This window comes from Drosophila biarmipes, chromosome 3R (genome assembly GCF_025231255.1).
Source record: "Drosophila biarmipes strain raj3 chromosome 3R, RU_DBia_V1.1, whole genome shotgun sequence".
Lineage (NCBI taxonomy): Eukaryota > Metazoa > Arthropoda > Insecta > Diptera > Drosophilidae > Drosophila > Drosophila biarmipes.
This window is the reverse complement of record NC_066616.1, coordinates 8945554-8973021: the sequence shown is the minus strand read 5'-3', so window position 1 is coordinate 8973021 and position 27468 is coordinate 8945554. Positions and strand designations below refer to the sequence as shown.

The window sequence follows — 27468 nt, the reverse complement described above, 5'->3', positions numbered from 1 at the left end:
TGGGGGTTGTAAAAGAATGAAAAGGATAACAGCATGATGATGTTTCCCCGTCAAACACCCCAAAAAATAAAAACAAAGAGTGGAGCAAGTTAATTGAATTTATTGTTTCGCTTGTGCCAAAACTCAACATATTTCATACAATTTATTTTATTTTTTGTGAAGCCGAATTCGCAGGCTTATTTTTGTATCCATCTCTTTTGCGGACCGAGGCAAATTGGTTTTATTAGTCTTCGCACGTGGGAGCGCGGCAGCATTTTGGAAAAACAATTTCCATCATCCAACGCCATTTCCCATGGCTCGCATGGCTTAAATCCCTGGCGCAAAGAAAACGATGGTTCTTTGGCTTTTGTTTTATGGCTGCCACAAATAGGTTAAGCATTCAAAAATATCAAATCTTTTTTGGCTCAGCACAAAGTTTAATTCAATTTCCAGCCAAAGGAAATTTTCTTGCAGGCCAACTTCTGTCCTGACACTTGACATATTTTTCTATTAAAGTTTGGACGGAGTTTTTCGTACTCCCCTTTGCTTTTTGCTTTTTTTGGTTACTTTTTATTCTGTCTCTATTTTGTTCGCAAAGTTTTTAAGAAAAACCAGAAAAAGGACACTTGAAAATGTTGTTTGTAAGTCCAGAATGATGGTAGAAAAATGTGTTTTAGGTATGAGTTTTATTAAAGCCTTAATCTTGTCACCTTGGCCACCGAAAAGGTAAAGGAACTCGGCGTGCATTACACATACGCACCGTGGGCACGCGCGAGACAAGTTAATTCGTGTGATTCATTATGTTTCGGTTAGTGTCAAAACAATTGGAATTTATGTGCTCGGCAACACTAATTGACAGGCCGAGGGATCCAATAAGTCTGCCCTCACTTAGCTTCTCACAGAATCCCCCGAAAATCAGTTCACTGCGTATAATGCCGTGCGAAAAGTGTTTCGGTTTATTGTGCGTGCTGTGTTGGGCTCAGATTGAAAAGGTCAAATGAGCCAAAGGGTTGGTCTGGCCTTTAGCCGGTTTCTCGACTCCGGTTTTTTCCCTTTTTCGCTTCGAAAGATTCCTTAACACTCGCACTTAAAGTTGGCTTTTATGTGGCATAAAAAGGACAACTTTTGTACTTTGTTGTGGCATCGAAAGCGTTTGTTTTCCCCTTTATTTTGTTGTCGGTTTAAGTTTAGTCCCGCTTTCCCCCTCGTTTTATACGCCAATTGATTACCATTTGAATAATTTATTATTTTTAATGCCCTTTCGGTTTACGATTATACGTGATTGGTGGCCGGCCAAAGGATTGGCGATCCGAACTTTTTGTGGAAATGTTTCTGGAATTATTTATTCAATTTGCGAACGGAACGAGGCGGGTATTGAATTTTACTTTTTTGTATAGAAAAACTCCTTTGATATTCTTTTTTAAGAAATCGATAAATTTTATTTTATCAATAAATGGTATCTATAGTTGTATAAGATTAAAAAGTTAATCAATAAAAAATAAATATTTAAATTGAAAATCAAAGTCTCGAGCTTATTATGTTTTAGGAATAATATTGTAACGTCTAAAATATTAAGTTATTATAATATATTACCTAAAGTATTACAATCTTTGTTTACCTTGTATCAACCCTAAAAAGTGTCTAAGTGTGACCCCAAAAAATATGCAACATCAAGTTGTATGCTTCTTTAAATAAGCTTTGTGCATATTAAAATGCACCGGCCGGGTTCATAAACACTCCCACTAGACGGCCCCAAAAAGTGGCTGTGGCTCGCACAGGCAGATTTATTAATTTTAAAAAATCATGGGGGTGGAGAAACATCTCTGTCGTGTGCTGCACACATAATGAATGTTGCATAAATGTCATAAATATGGAGTCAGCACGCAGCACTCTGCTCTGCTCCCCATGGGTCCCCGTCCCGGCATTTCTGACTTTCTGACTTCTTTTCGGGCCAAAAAAAAGTGAGAAAAATAATAAGTGTATACATGGCCAACCAGAGTTAAATGAAGCGTTAAGCTTCTGGCCACACACACAATGTTGTTTCCGCCTGACAATGTCCGAAAGCCAAAATCCAGAATCCTGAAACTCGTACAGCATTTTGCTAAGCGCTGCACGTGACACCAGGAAATATTCTTACACTTCGCCTTTGTTGCTGCCCGCTTATGGAATAGTCTCAACTGCCCGGCGCTGTGGCCGTAAAAGAGTGTAATAACACTATGCAACAAAATTGGCAGTTGCCGGTGCAGTGCTGGGATTTTATGTGCAACTTTGGCTGACTTTTAAAGGCACTTTATTAATTTATAGTATGTATATGCTATAGATTTAAGGTCAAATAAGCTTGTTACGCGCTATATGTCAAAATATATGTTTATAAATTTACAAAATGTTAGTACTTTCGGAGTTATATTTGTTAAAATAATCAAAAATTAGATTATGATAAACTGATCTCCCTTGTTATCTAAAAAATCATATTAATCAGGTACAAAACTCTGGGATCATACAATTTGTTATACAAATTTTTAGGAAGCTGGTTCTCTCCTTTAAAGTCGTTTAGCTGTTAATTTATTTCTGAAGTAAAGAAATAAATAAATTTAAAAATTATTCTAGGAAAATAATGTATGTATATTTTTCATTGAAGAATACATTTAAAATTAAAGTATTTTGTAAAAAAACCTTTATTTGACTTGACGACAAAAATTGTCACCCAGTGTAATACTTTTCCGGCTGTCAGTTAACAGAATTTTAGTTTTCATGTGTCAATTTGCGAAGCACCAAGGGCAGCAGCACCAGGCGGCGTTGTCACGCATGGCGTATGCGCAATGTTACACAGTTATTGCTCCTGGCTCGGTTTGTTGTATCAGCTGCTCCTGTGTGTCCTGTGTATCCGAGATATAGCCACTATAGCCCATCCGCCTGCCAATTGCAGTTTACCTGACCCTCGCAATTGCCTGGGCGTGTCCCATTTAAGCGGTGGCTTCTCCTTATGGCCGATGGGCAATATCTGTCCAAACAGATGGGTAGTTGGCAGTCGGGGGTTAAGGAGGTTGAGTGGCAACTTCAGCCTAAGTTTCGGCATGCTTCGATCCACTGACAGCTGCCAGCTTATGAACGGCCGGGACACAGAGTCGGTACAGTTATGACCAAGAGCCAACTTTAATGGGAAGGAGAAAGTTCTGACGAGGTTGTGGTTGCTTTTAATTGGAGGTAGCCTTTCAGGGGAATCATTAGAATATATACTGTACTTGCGAGGGTTATTTAATTGTGCATGAAAACGGCAGGGTTCCTGCATGATTTCTCTTAAAGAGCTGTATTTTTGATTTAAAGATATATTTTACTTCAAGACTGCATAATACAATACTATGTTATAAGATGGACTGATAAATAACGTAAGTAAGATATAATTTTACTATCATTATTATCTTAAAACCAGAAATAATATTTAAACAATCTAAAATAATCTTAAAAAATAAAATATATAATAAAATAATATTCTCACTTAATATTGTAACTAGAAACAATAAACATTATTTTTGACTTTCCATCTCAACTTATAAAAATATTATTAAAACTAAATTGTATTATTCAGTAACTTAAATTGATTTTTTTAGCAGAGATTAAAGCTTAATTGCATAAGAAAAGTTTTATAATTCCAGTAAAAATGTTTCATGAAAATTTTATTTAATTGGAGTTTTATATTTGGAGAATCCCAGAGATTGTTGTTTAACTAAAATATAATTAGAATACACCTCTTTGCACTCCATTCAAACTATTCGTTAGCCAACATCCTTTGACCAACCCGAATTTTCTTTAGACGCAAACATTTCCTGGCTGTAATTAAGCTTTGCATATGCCAACCGCAGAGTGACTAACCAAAGTTTCCAGCCACGGCCAACTTGGACCGCACTACATGACAGCGTGTGGGGCATAGGAACGGCCAACATGACGTATACGCAATATCAACTAAATAATTGCACACACCCTTGGCCAACAAAACAGCGCAGCTCACTAATGAAAATTACTTTCCTTGGCAGTTGGTTGGTTGGCTGGCTGGTTGGTAGTTGGGGTGTTTGTTAGTTTGTCGCTCTGTTGCCGTTTTGTTGGTGAAAACCAGTTTGATTGCAGTGGCAAAAACAATAGTGGCAAGAACTAATTGTTTTGCTTATAAATTAGCACATTTGTATGCAATGCCACGCACACAGCGAGCGGAACTCTGACGTAATTTATTGGTGCCACTATGGATATATAGCCCACCGATTCCCGGCCCTCGAGGACCTGCATCTCGACGTCGCTTCGATTGTCTTGCCGCAGTTACGGTTACGACCACGTTTACGCTCCGGGCCAACATAGTGTGAGATATGGCTTGGCCTGGCATTATTGTCTGCGAATGTCTTCCGCCACGAGTGGCGCTGTATTTTCGTACCAAATGAAAGATATGTGTAGTATTGTGGGGAACCAGGGGGTTGTGGAGGCTGAGTCGCTCAACCCATAAAAATCAACAAATAACAAATAACTGGTGGTATTCATAGATAAATGTTAGCTTTAAAGAGGAACCTTTCGTATTTTGTAATTTACTGTCGTTACCAAACATGAATAAAAAGGCGTAGGTAAACGAAAATGCCAAAAAGGCACTTATTAAATTTTACAAAATTGAAAAATACCTAAATACATTTTTTAGAAATAGAACATATTATTTGATCGCTATATTCGTATAAATCTATATGCTTTTTTCCCTATCTCGAACAAATTTAAACCTTATCTCCAAAACAAATTAAAATATTTATTGCTACCACCACTAATCATTTAATATATTGATTCATTTGTATAAGCTATTAATTTACTCCTTCGGTCTTTTGAATATTGAAACCTAATCTCCAAAATAGTTTAATAATTTAATTCCAATCTGAAAGGCTGCTTTGTTCGTGGAATATTAATAACTGTCGGTAATTTTAAAAACTCTTTAGTTACATCTTAAAACATTAATCAGCTATATCCATTAGTACGCCTAAGCCGATTGCCAAGCCAAGTGCATAAACGCAAATATGTATGACAAGTGTGCACATAATACCTGAATTTCACCTGGAGGCACACGAAATATCGTAGAGAACAAAGGGGGAATCTTAATTAATTGCAAGATTAGGAAGATGTCAGATCACAATAGCAATGCCATTAATTATATTAATTCGGTCAAAGATGACATTTCCTACATACTCCCATGTTCTGAAATTCACACGTTTGAAAATATTAATTATTCAAATGATTTGTGTTTTGTGCTTGCATTTGTGATTCACCTGTCATTTCCTAATTTAAATTTTAAACGAGGTTCTGAAATGTCAGTTACCCTTGTAAACGTTTCAACCCAGGGTCAATTTAAGCTTGAAGGTGGCCTTAACGCGGTATTCTCTAGCCATTTTGCTATAAATAAAATATGAATGTCGAAGGCTGATCAATAATCGTTTGTTTAGCGCCAGTTTAAAAGTAAAAAGCCAAACGCCACAAAATGTTATCTATCGCAACACTAATTCCATCCAACCGTAAAAAATGTTCGCCATATGTTGCTTTTTCTAAAATCACACACCACCAAAAATCAGAAACGTTTAAAAAAACACTCTAGAGCAAACCCAATACGAACCCAGTTTATGACTCTCGAAAGTCTGCCGTAAAACTTTTCACTTTTATTGGCCAATAAAGAAAAAATACTTCGAATGGAGGCATGGAAAAACAAATGCGCTTTCCATAACGGAAATGCCGTTGTTAAAGTGTGGAAAGCGCTCTCAGGGAAAAACCATGTGCGAAAGGAAAATTTGCAATCATAAAAGCACGGATTTTCCGCTTTTCCTCTTTTTTTGCACTGGTTGGGGGCGCGGATTACTAATGCAATTCGTTCCATTCGCAGGGCTTAGGCGTGTCCTGGTGAAATTTGATTTTTTTACGCAAATTTGTTGACGGGAAATGAAGCGGAAATGGGAGCACATCGTTAAGGTGCAAAGGACCTCTCCTACACGCGGCCATTTATGGCCCAAACCCGTCACAACTAGCTTGTTGGGCCAAACGCAAACGCAGGGCCTCAATTTGATTTTAATTTGTGTAGCCAGGTGGAACTTGATTAAGTGCGTTGGGAATTCAGTTTCAGGGATACCTGAGGTTAATTAGAAAATACTATATCCGAAATAACAGCATGTCGAATTAGGTAAATTTGCATTTAAGCCTTGTCACCAAGTAAAGTGGCCACAGGAATTATCCCGTATAATTGATATTATACAACTTATTTCATATGGCTTAATTCCTTTGTTTTCAAAGCTTTTTAAACTACATAAATACCAGAGGAAAAAGCAAACACAACTTTTCTCATCAATTACGAATAAAATGCACAAATTCTGCTAAAATAATTCCCACTAAAATACGTATTTTTTCATAAAAACTAAACCAAAACTAAACTCAACAGCAAAACCAACTGTCATCAGCAGTTGTGTGATGTCCAAAAATTTGTGTTTTATTTTGGCAAATCCGACTGAACATGCGAGCAGACAGAATACAACGTCATTAAACTAAAATAAACTCACACCAAGCCCTGTTCCCTTGGCCCTGAATAACCGAGAGCCCAACCGCCACTCGACTAAAAATATATATTCGCAAATGGCTGAAATATCTGAAACGTCTGAAATATCCGAAATGGCTGCGACTGTCTGTGGCTGCACTTCACGCAATCAAACTGAATGCCAGGCCAACAATTGTCATTTGGCTGGCGTGTGGAGAACCGCGAACCCGCCAACCCCAAATGAGTTCTTCACACAGATAGTCGCGCAAATATACAAAAACAGTATCTGACAGATATGTATATACATTCGCCAACAGTCAAAGTTCGCATTAGAGGCATGGCGCCCAACGAGCCAGCGGGCCAGAATGGAAATAATTTCGTGCAAACAAATGCCAGGCGAAGGGAGTCCAACAAACCGTACGGCAAACTCTGAATTTAAAAGCGAGCAAAAATGACAGAACGAAAACAAAATAAAAGCGCCACTGACACCATTACGACAATGGAACGAAAGTATTTCACATGATCCTAATCGCCGTTTGGATGTTTGTCTGTTTGTCTGTTTATTTTTACCCATTCACTACGAAAAAAAGAGTCAGGGGATTTTCACAGCAATTAAAGGGTTGGGTTTTAGGGATGCAGGTATTTGCTTATATTCGTTAAAGCTGAAATTTAGCACAGGTACTAGCAGGTTCCCAAAAATAATGTTAACTTTAAGCTCCATTCGTTTATAACCTTGAAACGATGGAAAAATATCTGAATGTTTATAAAAAGTATCTTAAAGTGTGCTTTTTATAAAGTTGACCGGCCTTCATAGGGGTCATAATGAATAGCTTTCCACGTTCTTTGCCACACATATAGTGTACTTTCTATAGGTTTTTTTCCGCGGGGAATTTTAAATTGACTATTTAATTTAGGTATATATCGAAAGTAACCCATTTTTGAATGATAAAAATATACTAGCCTTAGGGGATAATATAAGAAATTAAAGGATTCTAACTTGAAATACAAAAGAATTTAAATTTTAATACAACATTACGTACTACTAGTAATCCCCGAACTAATTGTGCCCTTAACAGCTCTATTCTCGACCATTTAGCACCCCAAGTGAATGGTTTGTACTATGGTGTCATCAGATTCCTGCCAACAACTTTACGTGCAAGTGTCGTGCCGCAGGCAATTATCAAATGTCACAGTGGGTAACAAAAGTCGGCGACTGCAGCAATAAATATGGGTGTCGGTGTAGCTTTATCTTAATCTGGGGACTGTAACGATATCCTCCCATAGTTGCCTGTGGACAGAGAGCGGGATTGGCCTTGACCCAAATGTGCGAATGGCCATTGCCAATGTCAGTCGTCCACGGGAAGTCATTAAATTGATGGAATTTCCGGTTCCGTCTTTGGCTGTCAGTCGCTCTCTTTCAGTTTGCGAGATGGTGTGGAAATAAAACGAGAATTATTAATGTTTATGCACTCACGTGTTAATGACACTGACAATTCTCAGCTTTGCGCTTCCTTTTTGGCCGAAGCGGTAATTGAATTACCGAGTTTGCACTCCGGCATCCGGACATAAAGGAGAATTATTGAGGATTGGGGATTGGCTTTTGTGAGCTCTGGGTTGTAAAATTGATTGCCCACTTAATTGTCATTTGATTTTATGGCCCCAAAGATTGTGGGTTAGTCGCTCGATTTGAGATTCCTTCCTTAGCGCCACTTGAGCCTTGACCCACTGCAGGGTCTCATAAATAAATATGGCCAGCGAAGACAAAAGCTCTTTGACTCGAATAAAATGCTTGGCTCAAAAATGCAAATGTCAAGCCCTAAATATAGGACCAAGGTCCTGCTGCTTTACCTTGTCTTGGCTGACACATTTTCGCATTCTCTCACGTTAATTGCGACCGAGGACCTTGCACTTCATGGTCCCAGTCCCACTCCCACCCACAAGTTGCACAGGAAAAATGCTAAAATAATTACCACTTGAGTTGCTGCCGGCCAAGAAATATGACAATTACGCTAACGCAGGACATGCGGTCCCCGTTGGCTTTCAGTGGTGCGTTTAAGCCAAGTTTTTACCCTCGCAGGAGGGTATTTTCCCGCTCTCACTGGCTTTTAATGCACACTATTCGCCCCACATTGCGAGTCAAACAATTAAACGGTTTCACGAAATTTAAGCGCTTAACTTTTCACCGCAACTTGAAGGGGTTTCTCTTAACAAGCGAGTTTCTTTGGTGTTGTGAGGCTTTGAAATGGGGCAAAAAGTTAAAGTTTTAGTGTAACTTTGCAAGGTGGGTCATGGTATTCATTACAAATACCTTTATTTACCTTAAAGATACAAGAGTTCCTTAGAGACTTTATATTTGCATTGGAATTTAAAATATTTTGGGTAAGCCCTATAAAAGCAATTAAAACGCCTGGTTTGCCTTTTAACCTGCCCAAGTTGTTTTAGATTTTTCACTTTATATTCATGAGTTTATTTTGGTGATGAAAAGAGTTTAAATTTCTTTCGGAGGGCTTAACACTTGTTGCAACTCAACAATAAAAGTATTCAAAAGGAAGAGAGCAGCAGTGTTTTTTTGTTAAGAGTTAACAATTAAATAAATTAAAATGTGCAAAGCTAGACTGTTTGGGTAGTATCTTGGTTTATATTTCCCAAGCTGGAAATTGTCTTGGAAACTCTCCTATTGTTTCCCCAAAAGTTTTCCACGCACCTTCCTCGACTTTCCGCACTCCATCAAATTGATCTTTGCCAAACAAAAGCTTTCCCCCAACTTTCCTATTGAAATGTCAAGACATTAGCGTACAGGCCACAAAATTAATGGGCCCTAATCAGCGAGAATGTTTGGCCAAGTTCGAGTTTACCGACGCTTCTTCTAAATTAGTCGTAATGTGTGGCACGTTACGGAAGTACAATGAGTCGTTTGCTGTTCTGTATGTTGTCTGCAAGTTGCTGTAATTGACAGATGGTACGAACATTCGTTTTGATTAGCATTCTATTGGCTGAGTTTTCCACAGGAGCCGGAGAATGGTGTGAAAAAAGAAAAATTAATGCGGGCCGGGTCAATTTACGGCTACGGCATTTTTTTCCTCAATTTTCTTCGGCGCTTTTCATGCCATATTGCCTTTTTCACAAAAGTGCCGAGAGCAGAAAAAGTTACAGAAACATTTTTTTGTTGCTATTTTGCTCTTTTTTGTCTTGCTTTTTGAAAACTTTTTTTCACCTGGTGGAAATCACACGCCTCAATGGACAAATTACAAAAAGCGTGGGACGAAGGATAAGGCATAAGGTCGACCTATCGCTTGCATTTCACTATAATGAAATTGCTCGACCCTTTGACATTTAATGCACCTGGCAATTTGAGTCGCAGCCTGCTAAGCTCTCCAATTTTGCGACGCTTTTTGCGGACAGTTTGTGACAGCTTTGCGATGAGCAGGGTTGTTGGTTCCAGGTATCTGGGTATCCATCGCGTCCTTGCCAAGCGATCAATCGCCCCATAAACCATTGACTTAATTTTAAATACATTTTCGCCACAACCCATTTAATCGATAAACCCGGCAACTGGTATATCATATCCCTCGTCTGCGATAAGACGCTGCAAATTGTCTATCCCTCGTTCCCCACAGCTTAGCGCTTCAGTGCGGCGACAGCCATAATCCCGGGCACATATGGTTCTGTTCCTCCCGACCGGATGTAAATATGTAAATTCAATCCAGAGTGTTGCTCCGGCAAGATAACAGGGAAAAACACAAAACACACACCGCCCACAGGTGGTCCTCGCTTATGGGTAACAATAGAAAGAACATGCACAGCCCTAGGTGGAAAGCACACAACAAGGGCAAAAACAGTTTAATAATTATTTAGATTAAAACGCTTCTGCCATCCGCCCCACATGTTTGCCAATGACTTTGATGTTGTTGGCCCAAGGAAAGCGAAACTGGTGCCGAAATTAGCCACCACCTCGGCTTTTTGGGCTTTGGTTCCCGGGACCCCCAGCTGCGAAATCCACGTAATCGACAAGGAACAGCGAGTTTGGAGCAAGTTCAACATGTGCGTGAGTGCATACAAGGGCGTTAACAAGAGTTTCCAAGAATTACAGCAAACCGAAAATAATGAACATTGGAAGCGGATTTTGCTCGGATTTTGCTGGCAATCAACCAAAGCTTCTAAAGTTTTGAACAACATTCTGAAGGTAGATAAAGGTCAGTTACATTTTTCGCTTCCAAGTATTTTTCCTTAAATTCAATTACCACAAATGTTATTATTCAAACGTTTTAAGAGTATTTTTGTTTAATAAAATCGATTAGTTAAATATATATTTTTTAAACCATTGCATATTTTTAAAAAAATTTAAAGAAAACTTTCTTTAAAGCGTTCTTTTTATTAAATGGACACCTATAAAGTATTTCGATTGTAAAAGTTATAATAACACTCTTCAGTATTTTTTCATTTTTCGTTTAAGCCAAAAATAAGGTAATTTCCTGTAAATACAGATTTTTCTCAAAATATTTACAAAGACAACCTCGCAAATGCAATTTTATTCCACGAAAACCCCATGAACCCATAATGGTCTCTTTAAATATTTATGCAGAGGCTCATATGTATAACGCCAAACAATAAATTGATTAAGGTTCAGCTGGGACTGAATTGAGTTTTCGGAAAATGAAAGCTTTTCGCAAACACGTGTAAACTAATGTCTTTACATTTTTGTTGATTAAATAAGTAAAACAAAAATGGTTTACAAGGAAATTCATATTTGTAGAGATACGTTGTTTAAAAAATTTCCCAATTAAGAGTCTGATATAGAATCAGCTTGAAGTGCGGTATCCATTTCGCATTTGATCAATTGCCACTACCATCCAATTTGAACCTGCCATCATATTTGATTAGTCTCATCGCATTCATCGTTCTCAGCTGTTCAAATGGCGTTGCCTGCTCCTCGATTGATTCAGATGATAAATTAGCTTGCGCCGAGGATACACTCAAATGTGAATGATGAATTCATTTAGCCCATGGGCGAATCAATCAATCAATCAAGGGTCCCAAAATTGTCCATGCCTCGGCTTTAAGCTATCTGTTTGTCCATTCCCCAGCCGACTTTTCCGCTTGATTTCCATATACCAGTAGGGCACTTCTGTTCGTTAGGCCTGAGCAGACTTATAGTTTTCAGCTGAGGGTCATTAACTGGGCAATTATCTAATGCTGATAGTCTCTTTCTTTACTCAAGCCTCATTTAATGGACCATATCTGATATTGGACCAGCATATTTCCACTAACGAGTTCTTGTGCCATTTAACTGGCACTCTGATTGAATTACATTGTCATGTTTTGTCTGTGGGTCTTTGCTGGGGTCCTTTTTGCATGGTTTTGATTGGCCAACTTAATGGCTTTGTAATGATACCACATCGATTGGCCTTAGGGGACAGGACTAAAATAATTTGTTGTCCGATCAATGTCCGAGATAGGACATAGGTCGGAACCCTCCCCGAGTGCCATTCGGGCAATTTGTCAAGGAGGCTTATTGAGGTTACCAGCCAGTGTATTGATTTGACATTACATTTGGCAAGGGGCTTAAGTCAAACATTAGCTGAAGCGATTTGAGAAAAACTTTAAAATACTTTAAAAGAAACAATTTCAAAACAACTTTAAATTAACATTAATTATGCGAATTTATGGCCCAGACAATGTCGCACGTACATATTTAAAAAGAAGTGCCCGCAGTCCATTTATTTCCATCAGACTGCTCACCATATTATGCAAATCTACCAAGAGGCAAAATAATAATAAGCCGCCACAAAGTCAAGAGAAAGTTTTTCGATTTCGTGCGTAAATTATAAACACAAATATCCTTAGGAGCATTTGCTGGAAATTATGGGAACTTAGCCGCAAAGTTGTTCTTTTTCCAGGGAGATGGCAGACATAAATCAAACATTCAGATTGAAGCAGTCTCGGGCTCAATTATGCAAATTTGTGTAAAAGCAAAACCATAAAACGAAATAAATATAAGCAGTTGAATGAAAGGACAAATGTCGCATGCGTGTGGGCATGTGTATAAATCAAATTAATACGAAACGGCGAAATGAAAGCGATCCGAGGCGAAATAAAGACCGACTGGCACACGCGGCGTATGCGTAATGAGTGCAGACGTATGCGCAATTTTATGAATAATTGACAGCTGAACTTTAACAGCTGTCTGTCGCGCTAAAAGGAGCCACTCACTCGGGTAAAAAAATACACCCCACATTGGCTCAATGGCACATCCTTCTTTGGGCAGCCATCAAAGGTCCGCGGCAATTTACATGCACAAACGAAAATAAAACAAGGACGAGAAGGGAGTGAGGCGGTGCTGTAATAGCAAGCAGCTGCAGCTGCTCATCATCATCATTATTTTAAATAAACATTACGCTTGGCTTTATAACCATTTATCACATTTGCAGATTTATGTCCTGCCATTTGGCCATGCACACAAAAAAGGGCAGGGAAAATCAGTGCTCGAGTAAATTAGCCAACGCAGAACGAAGAGGGGATGTCCTTTAAAAAAGAAGCACTTAAAAGATACAATTTAAAGTCATTATCATGCAGAACACATATTTCAAATAACATGGATCCTTTTGAAAACTTTCGGAATAAGAAACCATGAGTAAAACCATCACAATTTTTTAAAATAAATAGTTAAACAACTTTAGTGTGTTAAAATTCTTGAACAAAAAATTGTAATTATTAAGTTATTCATTATTTATTTTTAGAAATAACCATTAAACTTCGGTGCACAACCTTAAAGTATAGTTTTTTATTTCTAAAATTTGTGCTGTATTATTATTGTAATTAACGGACAAGATGTGGTAGTGATTACACACTTTAGTTTACCTTATAATAATTAATTATTAAATTGAAATGGTATCTTTTTATATTTGATATACTGACATATAATTTAAGAATATTTTTGTGAAATCTAAAAATATTCTTTTCCTGAGGTTTGAGCAGCTCAATCTATCAGCCTTGAAGGCTGGGCTCCTTCGCCTCTGCATTTATTGAGTGTTTCCCCATCGCAGAGCATTATAAATCATGGCACGTCTAACGACCGCAAGTAGCGGCTACAAAAAACCAGGAAATCATAGCGACTCGCTTAGCCACAAAAAAAGGCGCTCGCCGCATCGAGGATTTTTCAATCTCAGCTGCGTTTTTGAGTCCTTCACGCGGCATACATATATATTGATTTTCGTTGTTTTTGCGCCCGCTTTCCCTTTCCCTATGGAAAATACATGTCTGCGGCCATGTGCATGTATACATTTCAGGCGAGGCTGTCCGCTTTTAATGGTAATTGGTGCCTGCATAACCATTAAAGGGTTTTATGCGAATGACGTGGACCTTACGGGCCAGTGTGTGTGTATTTTTTGTGGAGCAGGCACCAATTTTAGGTACGTGCCAAAGACTAGGTGGGCCATAAATGGGGTTAGCTGGGCTTATATTTGGAAGTTCGCCGAATTCGGTTGATTGATATTTTTAAAGCTGCCGCATATCAACAACTTTGGCCGCTAGATTATTTGCAGACCAACTTTGCGGAAAAGTTTAACTGGCTGCGGACATGGTCTAAACTTTGTTCGGAACAACGATTTGTCAGACAGCCAAACTACAGTTTAAAAATATAATTGGTTTTTATCTCTAAGGTTGGCTGTTTCACAAATGCATGTAGAACGTCTTAGATATATTTGGTTTCCAAATTACTTCCCTCTCCCTGTGGCATAAGTTTCCACGAAGGCGGGTGGAAAAACACTTTGCGGAGGTATTTTATTTCTGTCCAGCGAAGAAATGGCTTCGATTGTAACTTTAGCCGCCAGGCAGCTTCTCCTGTTGCCACCTGACCATCGCCACGTGTCAGTTCCAGGCTGTCAACTTTTATGGTTAGAGAAACGAATACGATTTCTTTATCTTTTACAGCCGAGGAGAGTAAGTGGCTATCCAACAGTTGACCATTTTGTCTGGCCAAGATTTATGCGCGATTGCTCAAGTTTTATGCGTTACGAAGTTGCACTTAAGCTTGAAGAAAAACAAAAGGCCGAGAGATGGGGATTCTTGGCGGGATTGAAATCGCTCATCTTCAGGCTCACATCCTGCTGCTATTTCATTATGAGTTAAGCAAAGTTTTTACGACTCTCCCTTTTTGCCCGACGCATATTAAAGGGCTTTTATACGTCGGGCGAAAGCGCAGGCTTAAAGCCGGTATACTTACACTTACGGTCCAAAGGTTAGAGTGCAACAATTTCTCTGCCATCCAGGGGTCAACTTGGCAAATGGAGATTTACATTCGTCAGCGGTTTTCCTCTAATTTTTTGCCTCTCAGGAAAATGTTATTAGATGACTGTTCGGTTCCCGTGGCATTTGTCAACAGGAAACGGATATGGCAAAGCTTGTCTAATAAATTCTTTGATGTATTTGCTCTGACGTTTCCCCTGGGAACCAGCTCGGCACAACGCGAGTAGGATGTCCTACTTTATTTATGCCACCGCCAGACGCCTTCCCCGCTCCCAAACGAATCATAAAGTTGGCTCAATGCCGTCATCAACAATTACGAATGTATATCCCAACCAAAAAACAAAAAATCCAAAAAAGGACATCCATTACGAAGGCCTGAGAAAGAGAAACGAAACGTAGTCTACTTGGCGGGCTTCTACTCTGAAAATTTCCGCTGTTGCCTAAGCAAATATTTGACCCATCGAAACTTATACGTGTCCACAAGGCATGGGCAAACAAAAGAGAACACAGCTCAAACAATCTATGCCGTATCAAATGCCGTTTGGCCCCCGACAGCACGAAAAGCCAAGAAAGTAACCAAATTTGTAGAAAATCCTCAGGCTTTGCTGTGTTAACACGACAGCCGTGTGGAAAAATCATTTTGTTTATTTCGGGCATGGAAACAGCGTTTTTAGCAAGGAATTATGAGTTTTTTTTTAATGATTTATGTTTTACTTTGCTCTTCTACTGACTTACAGATAATCTCTTGTAAATTTTCAAAGCTCTTACTTCGTTAATTTAACTTAGTAAGAACAGTGGGAAATTCAGGGAAATGTAGGTATATAAACGTTAGCACTCTCATAAAAAGGAAATTTACGCAATTTTAGGAATTTTTCTTACTCAGTGTAAATTCTTTACTTTTATAAAATGTTTAATATTTTCTTACTAAATGAATATGGTAATCTTAACTCAAGAAGGTAAACAATATTCTTAGACTTCTGCTTAAAAATTCAAACTTTTATTGCAGTTTTTATGTTTTCTGACTTGCAACTGGAAATACTGTCACTTCGTAAACAATATTCACAGGGGGAAATTTAAATATTTTGTTTTTGATAGGAACTACAAACTCTGGTTTAACTTCATAGAATTTTTACGTTTTCTAACTTGCAAATTCTCTTCTTGGGAGAGAAACTCAATTTATGAATATTCTGTAGAAATTTAGTTGCATTTCATTCAATTTGCTTAGGCTTGTGCATTTACTTATTTTTCCTTTTTTAAAAGAGTGAAATGAAAATCCAAGTAAGAGATGAAATTTAATCAAACTGTCAGGGCAAAGCATCCCCAACTCACATTCATTTGGCTTCTCTCGTTCTATCAACTGGTTACAAAAACTTTTAGGAAAAAAATTGGAAATTTCCATGCTGAAAGTAGTTCGAAAGGGCATCAAAAAGACAGAGGTACGACCGATTCGCGATGCAGGCCCACCATGCGATGCCCGACTTCCGGTGCCGGAACAACTGTCAGCACAAGGAGTGCCAGAGGCACGCCCCCCTGGGCATAATCGATCAGCACACGCAGTGCAAGTGTCTGGGTGAGGTGAATGCCTCCTCGATATTCCTGGAGAATGTCCTGGACCTGGCCAACACCCTGGCCCAGGTGATGATCATCTGCGGGCTGCACGAGTGCAAGGCCAAGTCAACGGTGGACATCATCACCTATGCCTTCCTGCACTACGATCAGGTGTGCTATTGCATAGATACCACTCCCAAGAAGCGGTTAAGGAAGGAGGATTTGTTCCACGAACTGGGCAAGAAGTCGCTGATGAACAAGGTGGAGGCCCACTTGGCCTACTCCATTATCAAGCGGGGCTTCAAGGCCTTCTACTACGAGCCCAAAGTGGACTTGACCTACGATGACCAGGGCAGACCCTCCTACAACGACGAGTGTGTTTGGGTTCATGCCGCCCGGAAGTCCGCCGAATCCTATGCCAGATTCGATGGCCTCTCCTGCAGCGAACAGCTGGCCTACGAGGCCAAGATCAAGATAGCCTTCAAGAAGTTCTACGATCGCATGCAGACGCGCAAGAGGCAGCCGGAGGGCGACGATTGCAACTGCTGTTTCTGCGCCAAGAAGCGGGGCCACCTGGTCTATGCCAAGGAGCCGGCGCCCTGCACTTCCTCCTCCAAAAAGAAGCCCAAGCATGTGTGCCCCTACTGCTGCAAGAAAAAGCAGAAGCAGCAGTACACACATCCCGCTCGCCAGCCGGCCATGTGCCCCAAGTGCCACAAATCGCGGAAATTCTGCTGCTGCACCAAGCTGGACTTCAACCTGCAGTGGGTCAAGAGCATCTGGGAGCGACCGGACTTCAATCAGTACTACAAGAACGAGATCGCCGAGATCGAGGACCGTCTGGTCAAGGGCACCTGCTGGCTGCCCCCGGAGCCTGAGGAGAAGCTGGTGGAGGAGCACGAGGGCGAGGAGGAGGAGGAGGCGGGCGCCGAGATGTCGCCGGAGGCCCTCCTTGCCCTGGGTGGAAAAACGGTGCCCACTAACCAGGATGAGGGCACGGCTGCTGGATCGCCAGCTAGGCAGGGTTCGATCACCGAGGTGGAGGGCGAAGCTTAGGTATCAAGGATCCTGCGAATCGGTCCTTACTGGATTCTAAATTTCAGTCTTACGGCGAGCCGTTACCAAAATTTCCAGTGCCTGAAGATGGAGCTTGTATTATTAAATCCATACCATAGCAAGTACTAGTACTTTTCTGTAAATCTAGTTTTCTTTTAAGTTCTTCGTTTTAAAGCTGTGGTGTCGTAAAAGGTATGAACTTAGTTACTCTGATCCGAAAATGGAAGATGAAACATATCTGTAATTTATAAATATTTAAATATAAAAACGTAATATATCAATGATTAATTGATTGATTTAAATAAATTATAAAAAATATATATTTAGATAAATAACAAGAGCCGTGGTACAGAAAATGGAAATTGAATTTTTGTTTAAAAAAAATGAAAGTCGAGATAACCTAATTTAAGAAGCAATAAGCTTATATGAATTACTACGAACTTTTATTTGGATGAAAGTAAATTATGATTTTACAAAAATAATCTGCGAATAAAATATTGCCGGAACATGGATGTTTTCGTAATTTGATTATAATACTTATACTAATTCGTAACCATACTCAGACTAAGATATTCTGAATTCTGTCCCCTGCCAATCAAACCCATTTTAGCCTTAGAAAACTTTATAATTTATTAATACACCGTAGTAATTGCTGGCAAATAGGAAGGACGTGTGTATGCAGCTAACCGAATCAGCTTCCTAATGTTAGGCGGGTTAATTAAGTTTGCTTCCAGGCGACACACCTGGCTCCGGCAAACAGCCCGGCATCCATTTGGCCCACTGCCGCACTCTTGGCCACTTGGGAAACCGGCTGAGCAGAGCTGTGAGCCGTCTCGGTGTCTGTGTCGACTTTGGCCGAAAGTGGCATGCAACAGTAATGGAAAATACATTTAATCTGGCTTATGCAGCAGCTCGTTCCAGTGATAACTCGGGTGCACTTCATCACAGCACTTACAGCTTATGTACCTACCTGGCCGGCCTCCTGCCTCCCCATAACCACCCCCTTTCCTCTGTGAGTGCGGAAAGTGGAAATATGGAAAGCGCTCAGACAGGCAGCCCTGAGGCAAGCATCTCTCACCGCCAGGGAGGGCAAAAAAATGCTGAATTGTTGACCATCGGTGTGATGGCTGCCGCCTTGAACTTCCCCTTGGAAAAACTTTTCGCATTGCGAATGCAGGAAAACTTTCCCTCTGTTTACGTGTACTTCACTCAATTTTCACTCTCGAACCCAGCGCAACGCACACTTTTGGCCAACAATGTTGGCTTGTGCCTGGCGAAAAGTTGGCTGTTGGTTTCCATTACCAGTTCCCATTTTGATTTGCAACCGAATGCGAATTGTTTTATCAAGTGGGTTAGAGGCATTGGCTAACCGCAGGAAAACAAAGCCGGCGGAAATTTACACCTGCCGACCGCAGCAAATTGCAAATAAATTTAAATATGCTTTGTGGTCCAGGTCGGGCCATTAATAATTGGGGGGAAATTATATTTTGCCGTTTTGGGTTTTCAGGCAACGAGCATTGAATTTGTTATTTAATTATTCAACAGACCAATCCAATTAGCCTGTCTTGAAAAGTAAAACCGGAGAACGCTTCATAACCATTAGGTTTAATGGCTGTTTGTCTAATGAAATTCAGTTGAGTTCGAAATGATAAGACCTAAATATTAATTTTCAGACTTTGTGAAGAAACTGTGGCCATAACCATGAGGCCAACTGCAACGTAATCAAAGGGCTTTCTAACTAATTACAAGGTGCCAGTGTCAAGTGTCAGAGAAAGTTTTTTCAGCAGCCCCCAAGAAACCTAATTAAGGAAAAGGGAATTTTATTTTGCATTAGTTTGTGTCACAAGCGGAGCCAGGTTAATTTCTCACACATGCCACGGCAAGGCGTTCATGTAAATGTTATGCATACTTTGCACATGAGGGAAAATTGTGAAAATGCCTGGAAAGCGGCGCAAATGTGCAGAGCTCCTGCTGCCTGCCCCTTTAAGCAAATCAATTTGGGAAATTGTGGCTGGCGGATGTGATGGGCCAAGTGCACAAATACAAAATATTGAAATCGCTGGCACACCTGACCCTGCATTCGCACGTGGTTCTGCCATTTCCCAGTCAACAGATACCTCGAATTGCATTTGCCAGCTAAATTGGATATGCTAAACGAGATGTGGCCTAAGACTTCTGGGCCAAAGCCGAGGAATTGCGCAAGTCACAAGTGGATTCTCACTGCGAAAGCTCTTCAGTGGTCCGCATCTGTGGTTATCCCTTGCCATCCCTTCGACGCCAGATTTCCATTTGTGGCAGAGTATATGCGCTGCTTGGCTGGAAATTGGATTTTATGTATTGTGCATTGGCCTGGCTTTGGCCATAAATGTGGAAGTATGCTAAGCAGTTGGCAACTCAGCTGCCTGCGGATTTACAAATAAATTTTTCCATTTATCATTTCACATTATGACCCTCGGTGGTGTGGAAATAGTTTTGCCTATTTTAAGGGCCCTCAAGTTCAAGAACATATTTCAACTTTGCCTTTTCTTTGCGGGAAAATCAATAAAGCAATTTCTGTTTACCCATTTTAACCTCTTTTTCCCCACCACTACGACGACACTTTTGTTAATGAAAAACTGCTGTTTTTCGCCCGGCTCAATGGTTCTATTTATATAACCAACGCGGCGTATGAGTAACGCAGCTAAAATGTCCTGGTCTACACTCTCCTCCCCATTTTTCTGCATATTACAGGGTGGATTTTCTGCGTTTTGTCCTGGCTGGGCAAACTTTTAGTGCGCAGCAAATAAATAATAAATGAGGCAACAATGAATGCCCAGTGAGGGAGGGAAAACACTTTCACTCGGCAGACTAAGCCGTAAAAATTGACAACATATAAAACAAATATTTCCAAGGCGAGAGTGAAGAAAAACTTGAATCGTAAAATAATATGAGGCCGTAAAAAAAACAACTCAAAATAAAATACATTTAGTTATGACTCGGGGCGTCTGCGACTGCGAGAAGAGAGACTTTAAGGCGGGACAGAAACCATAAACATTTTTATGAACAAATTGATAATCTGGGACAGCAGTGTTGAAAGCCTCGTTTAACGAGTGAAAATCAATTGAAATCGATTGAGGCGACGGACAAGGCTTGAGTCCTTTTAAAGAGAAACTTTTCCGTGCTGAAATACAGGCGACATAATTGTCGTATCAGTATGAAATGCAATCTTCCGCCACAGACTTTTTAATGACCTTGCCACATTGCCACTACAATTTTCGCTGAAACACACACTGTCGACGACAAGATGATGGCCATTTGTTGGATTATATTCGGTAAGCCAGTTGACAGTTTACCGAGTTAATGGGGACAAAGTGCGGATTGATCGGTGGCCATGGGCAACGCGGCGTATACGCGACCCACGGAGTCGCGAGGCTCAATTTGCATACGCACATCTACTAAATATTCATAGATTTGCATATCACTGGCCGAGTTTGCAAACTCTGCGGCCTGCGATATAAATCTTGGCAATCAAGCATAATTAAACTGTCAGCATAATTAAATTTATCGCATACATTGCGTCCGGAAAACATCTTCCGATTTGCTACCTCCTGGCACTCAAATTTATTGCTTTTGTAAATTACCAACAAAATTGCCCTGTCCAAGCCAATATTTTCAAACGTATTTTGTTTCACTTTCCTTGAGAATTTATATTGCTATTATTTATGACGGTAGCAGCAAGCCAACCAGTGGCAATAACAATAAATATTTCCTTTTTTCAACAGGGCTTTGCTTTGGCCATGTCAAGTGAAGGGCATTGCAACATTGTTCGACACCTACAATATGGTATCCCATTAATTGGTTTCAAAATCGATATTTTGGTATGTTGTGACATCTGTTAAATATACAACATTTTTTTGAGAACGGTCACTAAGCCGAGAGGCTTTAAGCTTGGTGTACATGTAAAATCTGTTTTAATGTCATCGGATTGGCTAAAAATTTTTCACATCATTTTTTTTGAACCTTAACCAATTGAGCTATTATACAAACAGTTTGCAACCAATCAAGGATCACTCAGATTTAAAAATTATTAATCATTAATTAACCGGAAATATATTTGTATTTAACTTTTGCTATTCGACTTAATTGGGTTTTTCGAACCCAATTTCTAATCCAAATTCTAAGAGTGGTTCTTGACGCTAAAAATAAACTCCCCATCCCCAACTGACTTCAGCTCTTTCAAATATTTATAAATGCAAGTAGCCCCACACGTTTGTACTGGTCATCCCGAATATAATCCCCAGCTCACCCCTTTTACTTACAATTAAAATCCGCTGAAAATAACCCCCCCAGCTCGAATTTCGTATCTCTTGGCTTACTTATAAACCATTAGAGACCGCGCAAAATGCCCGACCAAGAGAATTAATTAGGAAACATGGTCCAAAAGTCGGGGCCGAAAGTGGCTAATAAAATTATTCAGAACCTTTCAGGTTCAAGAGCACTCCTCCCGCTTTGGCCTAAATGCTTTTGGGAGTGTAAGAGCAAGTTAATGCTAACTGGCGTCTAGTTGGCTGCAACTTTTGAATGCCAAGTGCGGCTGTTGGCCATAATGCGCGGCGTAATCACGTTTCAGCTTTTGCCTGAGCGCTCTGTTGATTTTGGACTTCCAGTTGCAGCTGTGCTTTTATGGAAATTTCATTCTGCCCCAGCTGCGGTGGCAGCTGCAGCGATCACGTAAGTGGAAATGGCCAAGTCCACGGACTGTTTTGTAAGCCAATACGTCCGTCAGTTGGCTTAGTACTCGAACACTGGCTGCAGCCCTGCCTCGAACTCGTACTTCTGAGTCCCGGCCACATATTTGCATGTGCGGCACGCTCCAGCGAATGCCAGCCAGTATGCTACGTTTTGTTTGCCATTTGTTGCCGCTTAGGCCACCGCACATCGAGCTGGGGGAAAAAATAAGAACGCGGGGGAACTCCCGGCCAACTGCCACTATTTTTGGGCGCCCTCTTCGAACACATTAGCCAAGAACAAATCAAATATTGCATAATTTATGCCGTAAGACTGGACCTGAGTACGCTCGTAGAGCTAATTGAATTATTCGCTTAATATTTATGGTACTCTAGGCGACGCTACTAAATGAATATGAAATGATATGATATGATATGAATAAGATATGATATGAGCGCAGGAAATGGATGTTAACGAACCAAACACATGGCGCTTCGGTAAAATAAAATTAAATAAAATATAGCTTAATGAAAGTATTTTATTTATTTATTATCAGACTAAAACATAAAATAGTGTTTTTCCTTGAATTTTTTGAGCCAAAAATATTTTTAATTTTTTAGAACCCATTTTAATATATTTAGAAAATCAGAATATATTATTTTTTCAAAAAAATAATTTTTTTTATTAGCATCATTTTACAGAAAACCTGTTGGTCAAAACCCGAACAATTTAAAATTTTGACAAATATTTTTGTAATTTTAAATTAAGATAAAATAAATTTCCGTGCCAAATGCATTCGCCATCAATTCCGCCAGTCCCAATTATTGCTCTGTTCCTTGCATGAACCCATTTTAAAAGTGTCAATCAATTTTCAGCTGGATGCCAGCGGTGAAAGCGAAAAACAATGCAACAATCAGGAATAATGAATGCCTTCGTGGTGAAAGGGAAACGGAAGTGACGCAAAACCCTTTCAAGCTGTCACTGGGCGCTGGCTTCCAGAGTGCTTTCGGCCATCTTCTGCTGCATTCTGGCGGTGGCACATTTATTAACTGCCCCGGGGTCCTCCTGCGCGGGCAGCTGACCAAAAAATTACGACCGCCCCACAATGCCACAACCTGCCAGGCGACCCACGCTCGTTATCGTCCGTCACAAAGCCAGAATGCCAGGGAGCACAAAAGCGAGCCACAATAAATAAACTCCGCCGAGCACCCGTGACCAAAAATGGAATCCGAACCCTAAGCCGGGGAGCCAATGCTAAGCAAAGAAAGCAGGCGGGCTAACAAGCGCCGAGAAAGTGCAGCGACTTTCTTTTCTGCGGAAATTGCAGCATAAAATATGTTGTCACTGACAGGAAAACTGAAATTATTACACTGCCCAGCAAAGTTGCGCTTTCAAGGCAAATTGCAAAGGGGAAAAGGCGGCAAATTGGTAAAGGTTTATCTTAGCTGAGGTTTCCAGAATTGTGTTTTCCCAGTTAAGATTGTGGAGGTGGCGAAAGAACAATGTATAGAAAGGATTGGAGTGTTAACATGTTGTTGAGTATTTTAAGACAACTAGGATATTGAAATCCACTAGTTTAACTAGTTCAAAGTAAGTAAGTCTTGAGTTAATATAAGAATAACTAGTCCATTATTTTTGTCACTTATTGGTATTTTTTATTTGTTCCTTTCTTTTTTTCTAGCATGTTTTCAGGTAAAACCTTGAGCTTTTCATGGAAACCGTTGCCACTTTGCGGTTGACAGGTTTGTGATTCCTCAAGCGCTGTAAATGGAATTTTTTGAGTCCTTCTAAAGTGCAATTACCGAAACGGTGGGCAAAAGGAATCGAGGAAATAGGTTTTCCCCACCAGGTAAATGCATAAAACTGTCAAAACGTCGGATGCAAGGAAGGCGGAAACTCCATAATTTAACATTCACCATTAATTTTGGTTCAACGGGAAAATCGACATTAAGCGTTTAATGGAGCATCCGCAAAAGTGTATAATACCATAATGTTGTTTAGCATATTCATGAAATGACTGTGCGACAGCCGGCAATTAATGACCAATTGAGCAACTGACTAATTGAAGTCTATATTCGTGGCCGATGGCCATAAAGCCGCAAATTAAGTTGGCCAAACACTTGTTCGCCAATTTATTGTCCTGGCTTGAGTTAATTACTTATTTGGTTAGGGGGCCCACAGAGCACACAACAAATGAATAATTTAAATATAACTGGAATCATTTCTGACATATTCCGAATGCCACAAATCAACGTTGGCCCCCGGTTAATTAAATAATATAAAAGGTATTGGAAAAAAACCGTGAAAATTCCAGCACGAACAAAGGAGTGGGAAAAACCAGTCTGGATAATGCAATTAAAAAACTTCCAACTGCCCTAAAATACCATTTACATAAACTTTAAACGAAAAGCCAAAGATTTTCATCGGTGGCCCCCATAAACACGCAAATGGAAAATCCAGAGAACTGCAAAAGAAAATGCAAAAAATAAAACGAACGTGCAAATGAATTATGCAGCTCACCTGCCAAGCTGAAACAGTAAAAAAAATAAAAACCAAATTAAATTAAAAGAAAAGAAATAGCAGTGCGCTATGCAGCAACCAGAAAAAAACACGGCGTATATTTGTTTATTGGAATTAAAGCCTGAGTGGGGAAATAAATAAACCAGAGCAGGTGTAGAGTGAGAGGAGAAGCTGAAAAGAAAAATTGTTCAGGACCCCAAAAAGCAGGCCAATCTGTGAATGAAAGTTCCCAAAAAAATCTATAGAACCACCGCGCATTGCGTATACGCCAGGTGTGGCCCTAATGAGCTGCCCACATGGGGAAGATGGAGTTGCGTTCGATTACTTACCGCTCCGCTTCACGATGGGATTGGCCATGTGTCCATACAGACGGCTCAAATCGATGGCCATGGTGCTGGTGGTGGCCTGCAGGAGGAGCAGACAGACGGCGAATGTCGGCCACATGCTGAGGTGCTGCTGACGATGGCGATGGTGATGATGATGGTGGTCCATGGGGATGGACATTTCCTGCTTGCCGGCGGAACTTGTAAAGTATCGAAATTAAACCCCTCGGCCTGGTGCTAAAAGTTTTTCACACGCGCACGCACACGTTTTCCACTTTATCCGAGTGTTTTGATGAAGTTTGCTAGTTTTTCTCTTCCAGAAGCAGTTTCCCGGGCAACTTTTCCTGCCCTTTGATTGAATTATCGTTGGCACTCCAGCCACTGCAGCGGGTTTTCCCGCCTTGTCCTTCGTCCTTCAGTATGCTAATTGCCTTCTAATGGAGTTATACGAACCAGAAATTAGCTGCAACCTCTCCCGATTCCCTATTTAATTCGGTTTGGTTCAAGTTTGTTTCGTTTCTTTAGAGTTTCCTTGTCCTTTTCTACGTGGTTCTAGGTCTACATGCAAGCGTGTGGTTGTTTTTCGGTTTGTTTCGATTTCGTTTGTTGTATTTTCGTTTCGTTGAAATTAAAGTTGAAAATAATTTTGCAGGCAAACAAATATTTATATGTGTGTATATAGATATATGTTTTTAGTCGACTTTTTACATTTTTCTACACTGCAACGAGAGGAGAAAAGATAGAGAAGGTTAGCTGGATACTTATAATTGAAACTTAAATTAACTCAGCTAAGAATTTCCAACAGTGACTGTGCGCGTGAGTGAGTTTTATTAAAAAGAAAATACTTTCTTTTTTCCTTTTCAAAGCTTAGAAAAGTAGTTGTTTTTATAAATATTATTTCCAACTTTTTTCCCAGAATAGGGCATTTTTTGAGTCTGGAAGGTAGATTTTCTTGCGGGGTCCTTTTTGGCAAACATAATTTTAATGTGCAACCTTAATAAAGACCTCAAGTTGACACCGATTGTGCGGTGGATTATCCAGAGTGTCTCCAGGAGGCAATTTACATGGCAGAGCAACTTGAGACCCAGTCACCTAATCAGCTTAACGAACTTTAACTTTTGGTAGCTCAAATTCCCTGGGTTGCTTTCTTTTCGGGAGCAGGGCAAGTGAAAGTCCACAACACGGGGGATAGAAGGTTGAACAACCCTTTCGTATAATTTTCAGATGGATTTCAGCACTCACACACTCGAGCGACTCTTAATGACTCTCTCGAGCACCCAAAACACATACGTCGCAGAAAATGGAAGGTACCAAAAAAAGGGCCAGACATAGACGAACCTTTAATTATAGCCAAGTTAACCCTTCCGTTTTTGCTCTTTTCTTTGTGTAAGCGAAAGTTGAAGAAGTGAAAAAGTGTTGTAACTTTTCTGGTACACTTTTTGGGCAATCAAAAATGGACGCACGACAAAATACACCCTTTCTGTTCGTCAAACGGAAACCTTGGCCCCGAAATTTGAAAAGGGAAAAGTTAAAGACAGAATGGAAAGTGTCCATCAGACCGGGCTTTTTAATTAGTCCTTTTTCGCAGCTGTAGTCTGGAGCTCGCCAGTTCTCAGAAAAGCCTTGGGCATTGAATAATGAACCAAATATTTACGTAAATTAGTAATTCCACTGAGCACAGCTCGGCTGAGTGATAAGTTTGGTGTTGAAATTTCAGCTCTGCTCGGCGCAATACAAAAGTTTTGGCTAAGCCAAACTATAAAGTTTAGATTGACTTTAATTTTATGCTACTCAAAAAGGCCAACGGGAAATTTCACAGTCGAAAAGTTGATATTTTTTGCCTGCTCGTCTGCCGCCAGAGAATTAAGCCGTAAAATCATGTTACGATTCCCAGGAAAACATAAACTACACTCAGTCCACCGCCGAAAGGAAATAAAAACAAAAATGAAAGACATAAAATTCTTTAATAGACTGAAAATGAAACTTCTTCCTTGGCCTCGCCGATTTAATAAACATCCAAAACAAGCCAGACGGCGACAGTTGGCCCCAAAACACGCACAAATACTGGGACACTTTCCTGGTTGAATCGAGGAACATTTGGCTCCTAAGACACGTTAGCCAAATAGTAAATATAAGCCACCAGAGACTCACAGACAAATAGAGGAGGCCGCAGGAAGTCCTCAGCCAAGGGAAAGTGGGCGAAAGTAAAGTGAGTTATGGCCAAGGCGCCAAAATGTGGCCAAATAATTCGGCGCGAATTGCCCGAATGAGAGCAGACGGAGGTAAAAGGTAAAAAGAGCATTAAGTTGAGTGTGAAAAAGCATTTGTAAAATTGGTAAAAAGCTGAAAACGATTTATTGATAAGCTGAAATTGGCTATTGTAAGATATGCTTGGCTTAAGGCTTGGAAACCTGTATAACGAAAGCTTTTTATTCAAATATTAAGATTACCCTAATTTTACAAAGAAAATATTTAATTTAAAATTAAACCAGTTTTTTATAAAAAATGTTTTAATAAAATAAACATAGAAAAACAGTGCTATTAAGTTCCCATTAA

The 27468-nt window shown here is 40.0% G+C and overlaps 2 protein-coding genes across 2 annotated transcripts in view; one reads left to right on the top strand and one right to left on the bottom strand.

Annotated features, from left to right (window-relative positions):
• LOC108031761 (IDLSRF-like peptide) overlaps positions 1 to 27468 on the bottom strand; it is a 41046-nt gene that overhangs the window by 12363 nt on the left and 1215 nt on the right. The window contains exon 2 of the mRNA XM_017105469.3: positions 24919 to 25631. Within this exon, the coding sequence (XP_016960958.1) occupies positions 24919 to 25093 (175 nt within the window). The 5' untranslated portion in view covers positions 25094 to 25631. The remainder of the gene's footprint in view (positions 1 to 24918; positions 25632 to 27468) is intronic.
• Positions 16079 to 17505, top strand: LOC108031760 (uncharacterized). The gene has a single exon (XM_017105468.3). It carries the CDS (start codon positions 16211 to 16213, stop codon positions 17360 to 17362), a length of 1152 nt encoding a protein of 383 aa, XP_016960957.1. The 5' UTR covers positions 16079 to 16210; the 3' UTR covers positions 17363 to 17505.

Excerpts from the sequence above, each read along its gene's own strand:
- LOC108031760 (XM_017105468.3), top strand. The coding sequence starts at position 16,211 with ATGCAGGCCCACCATGCGATGCCCGACTTCCGGTGCCGGAACAACTGT.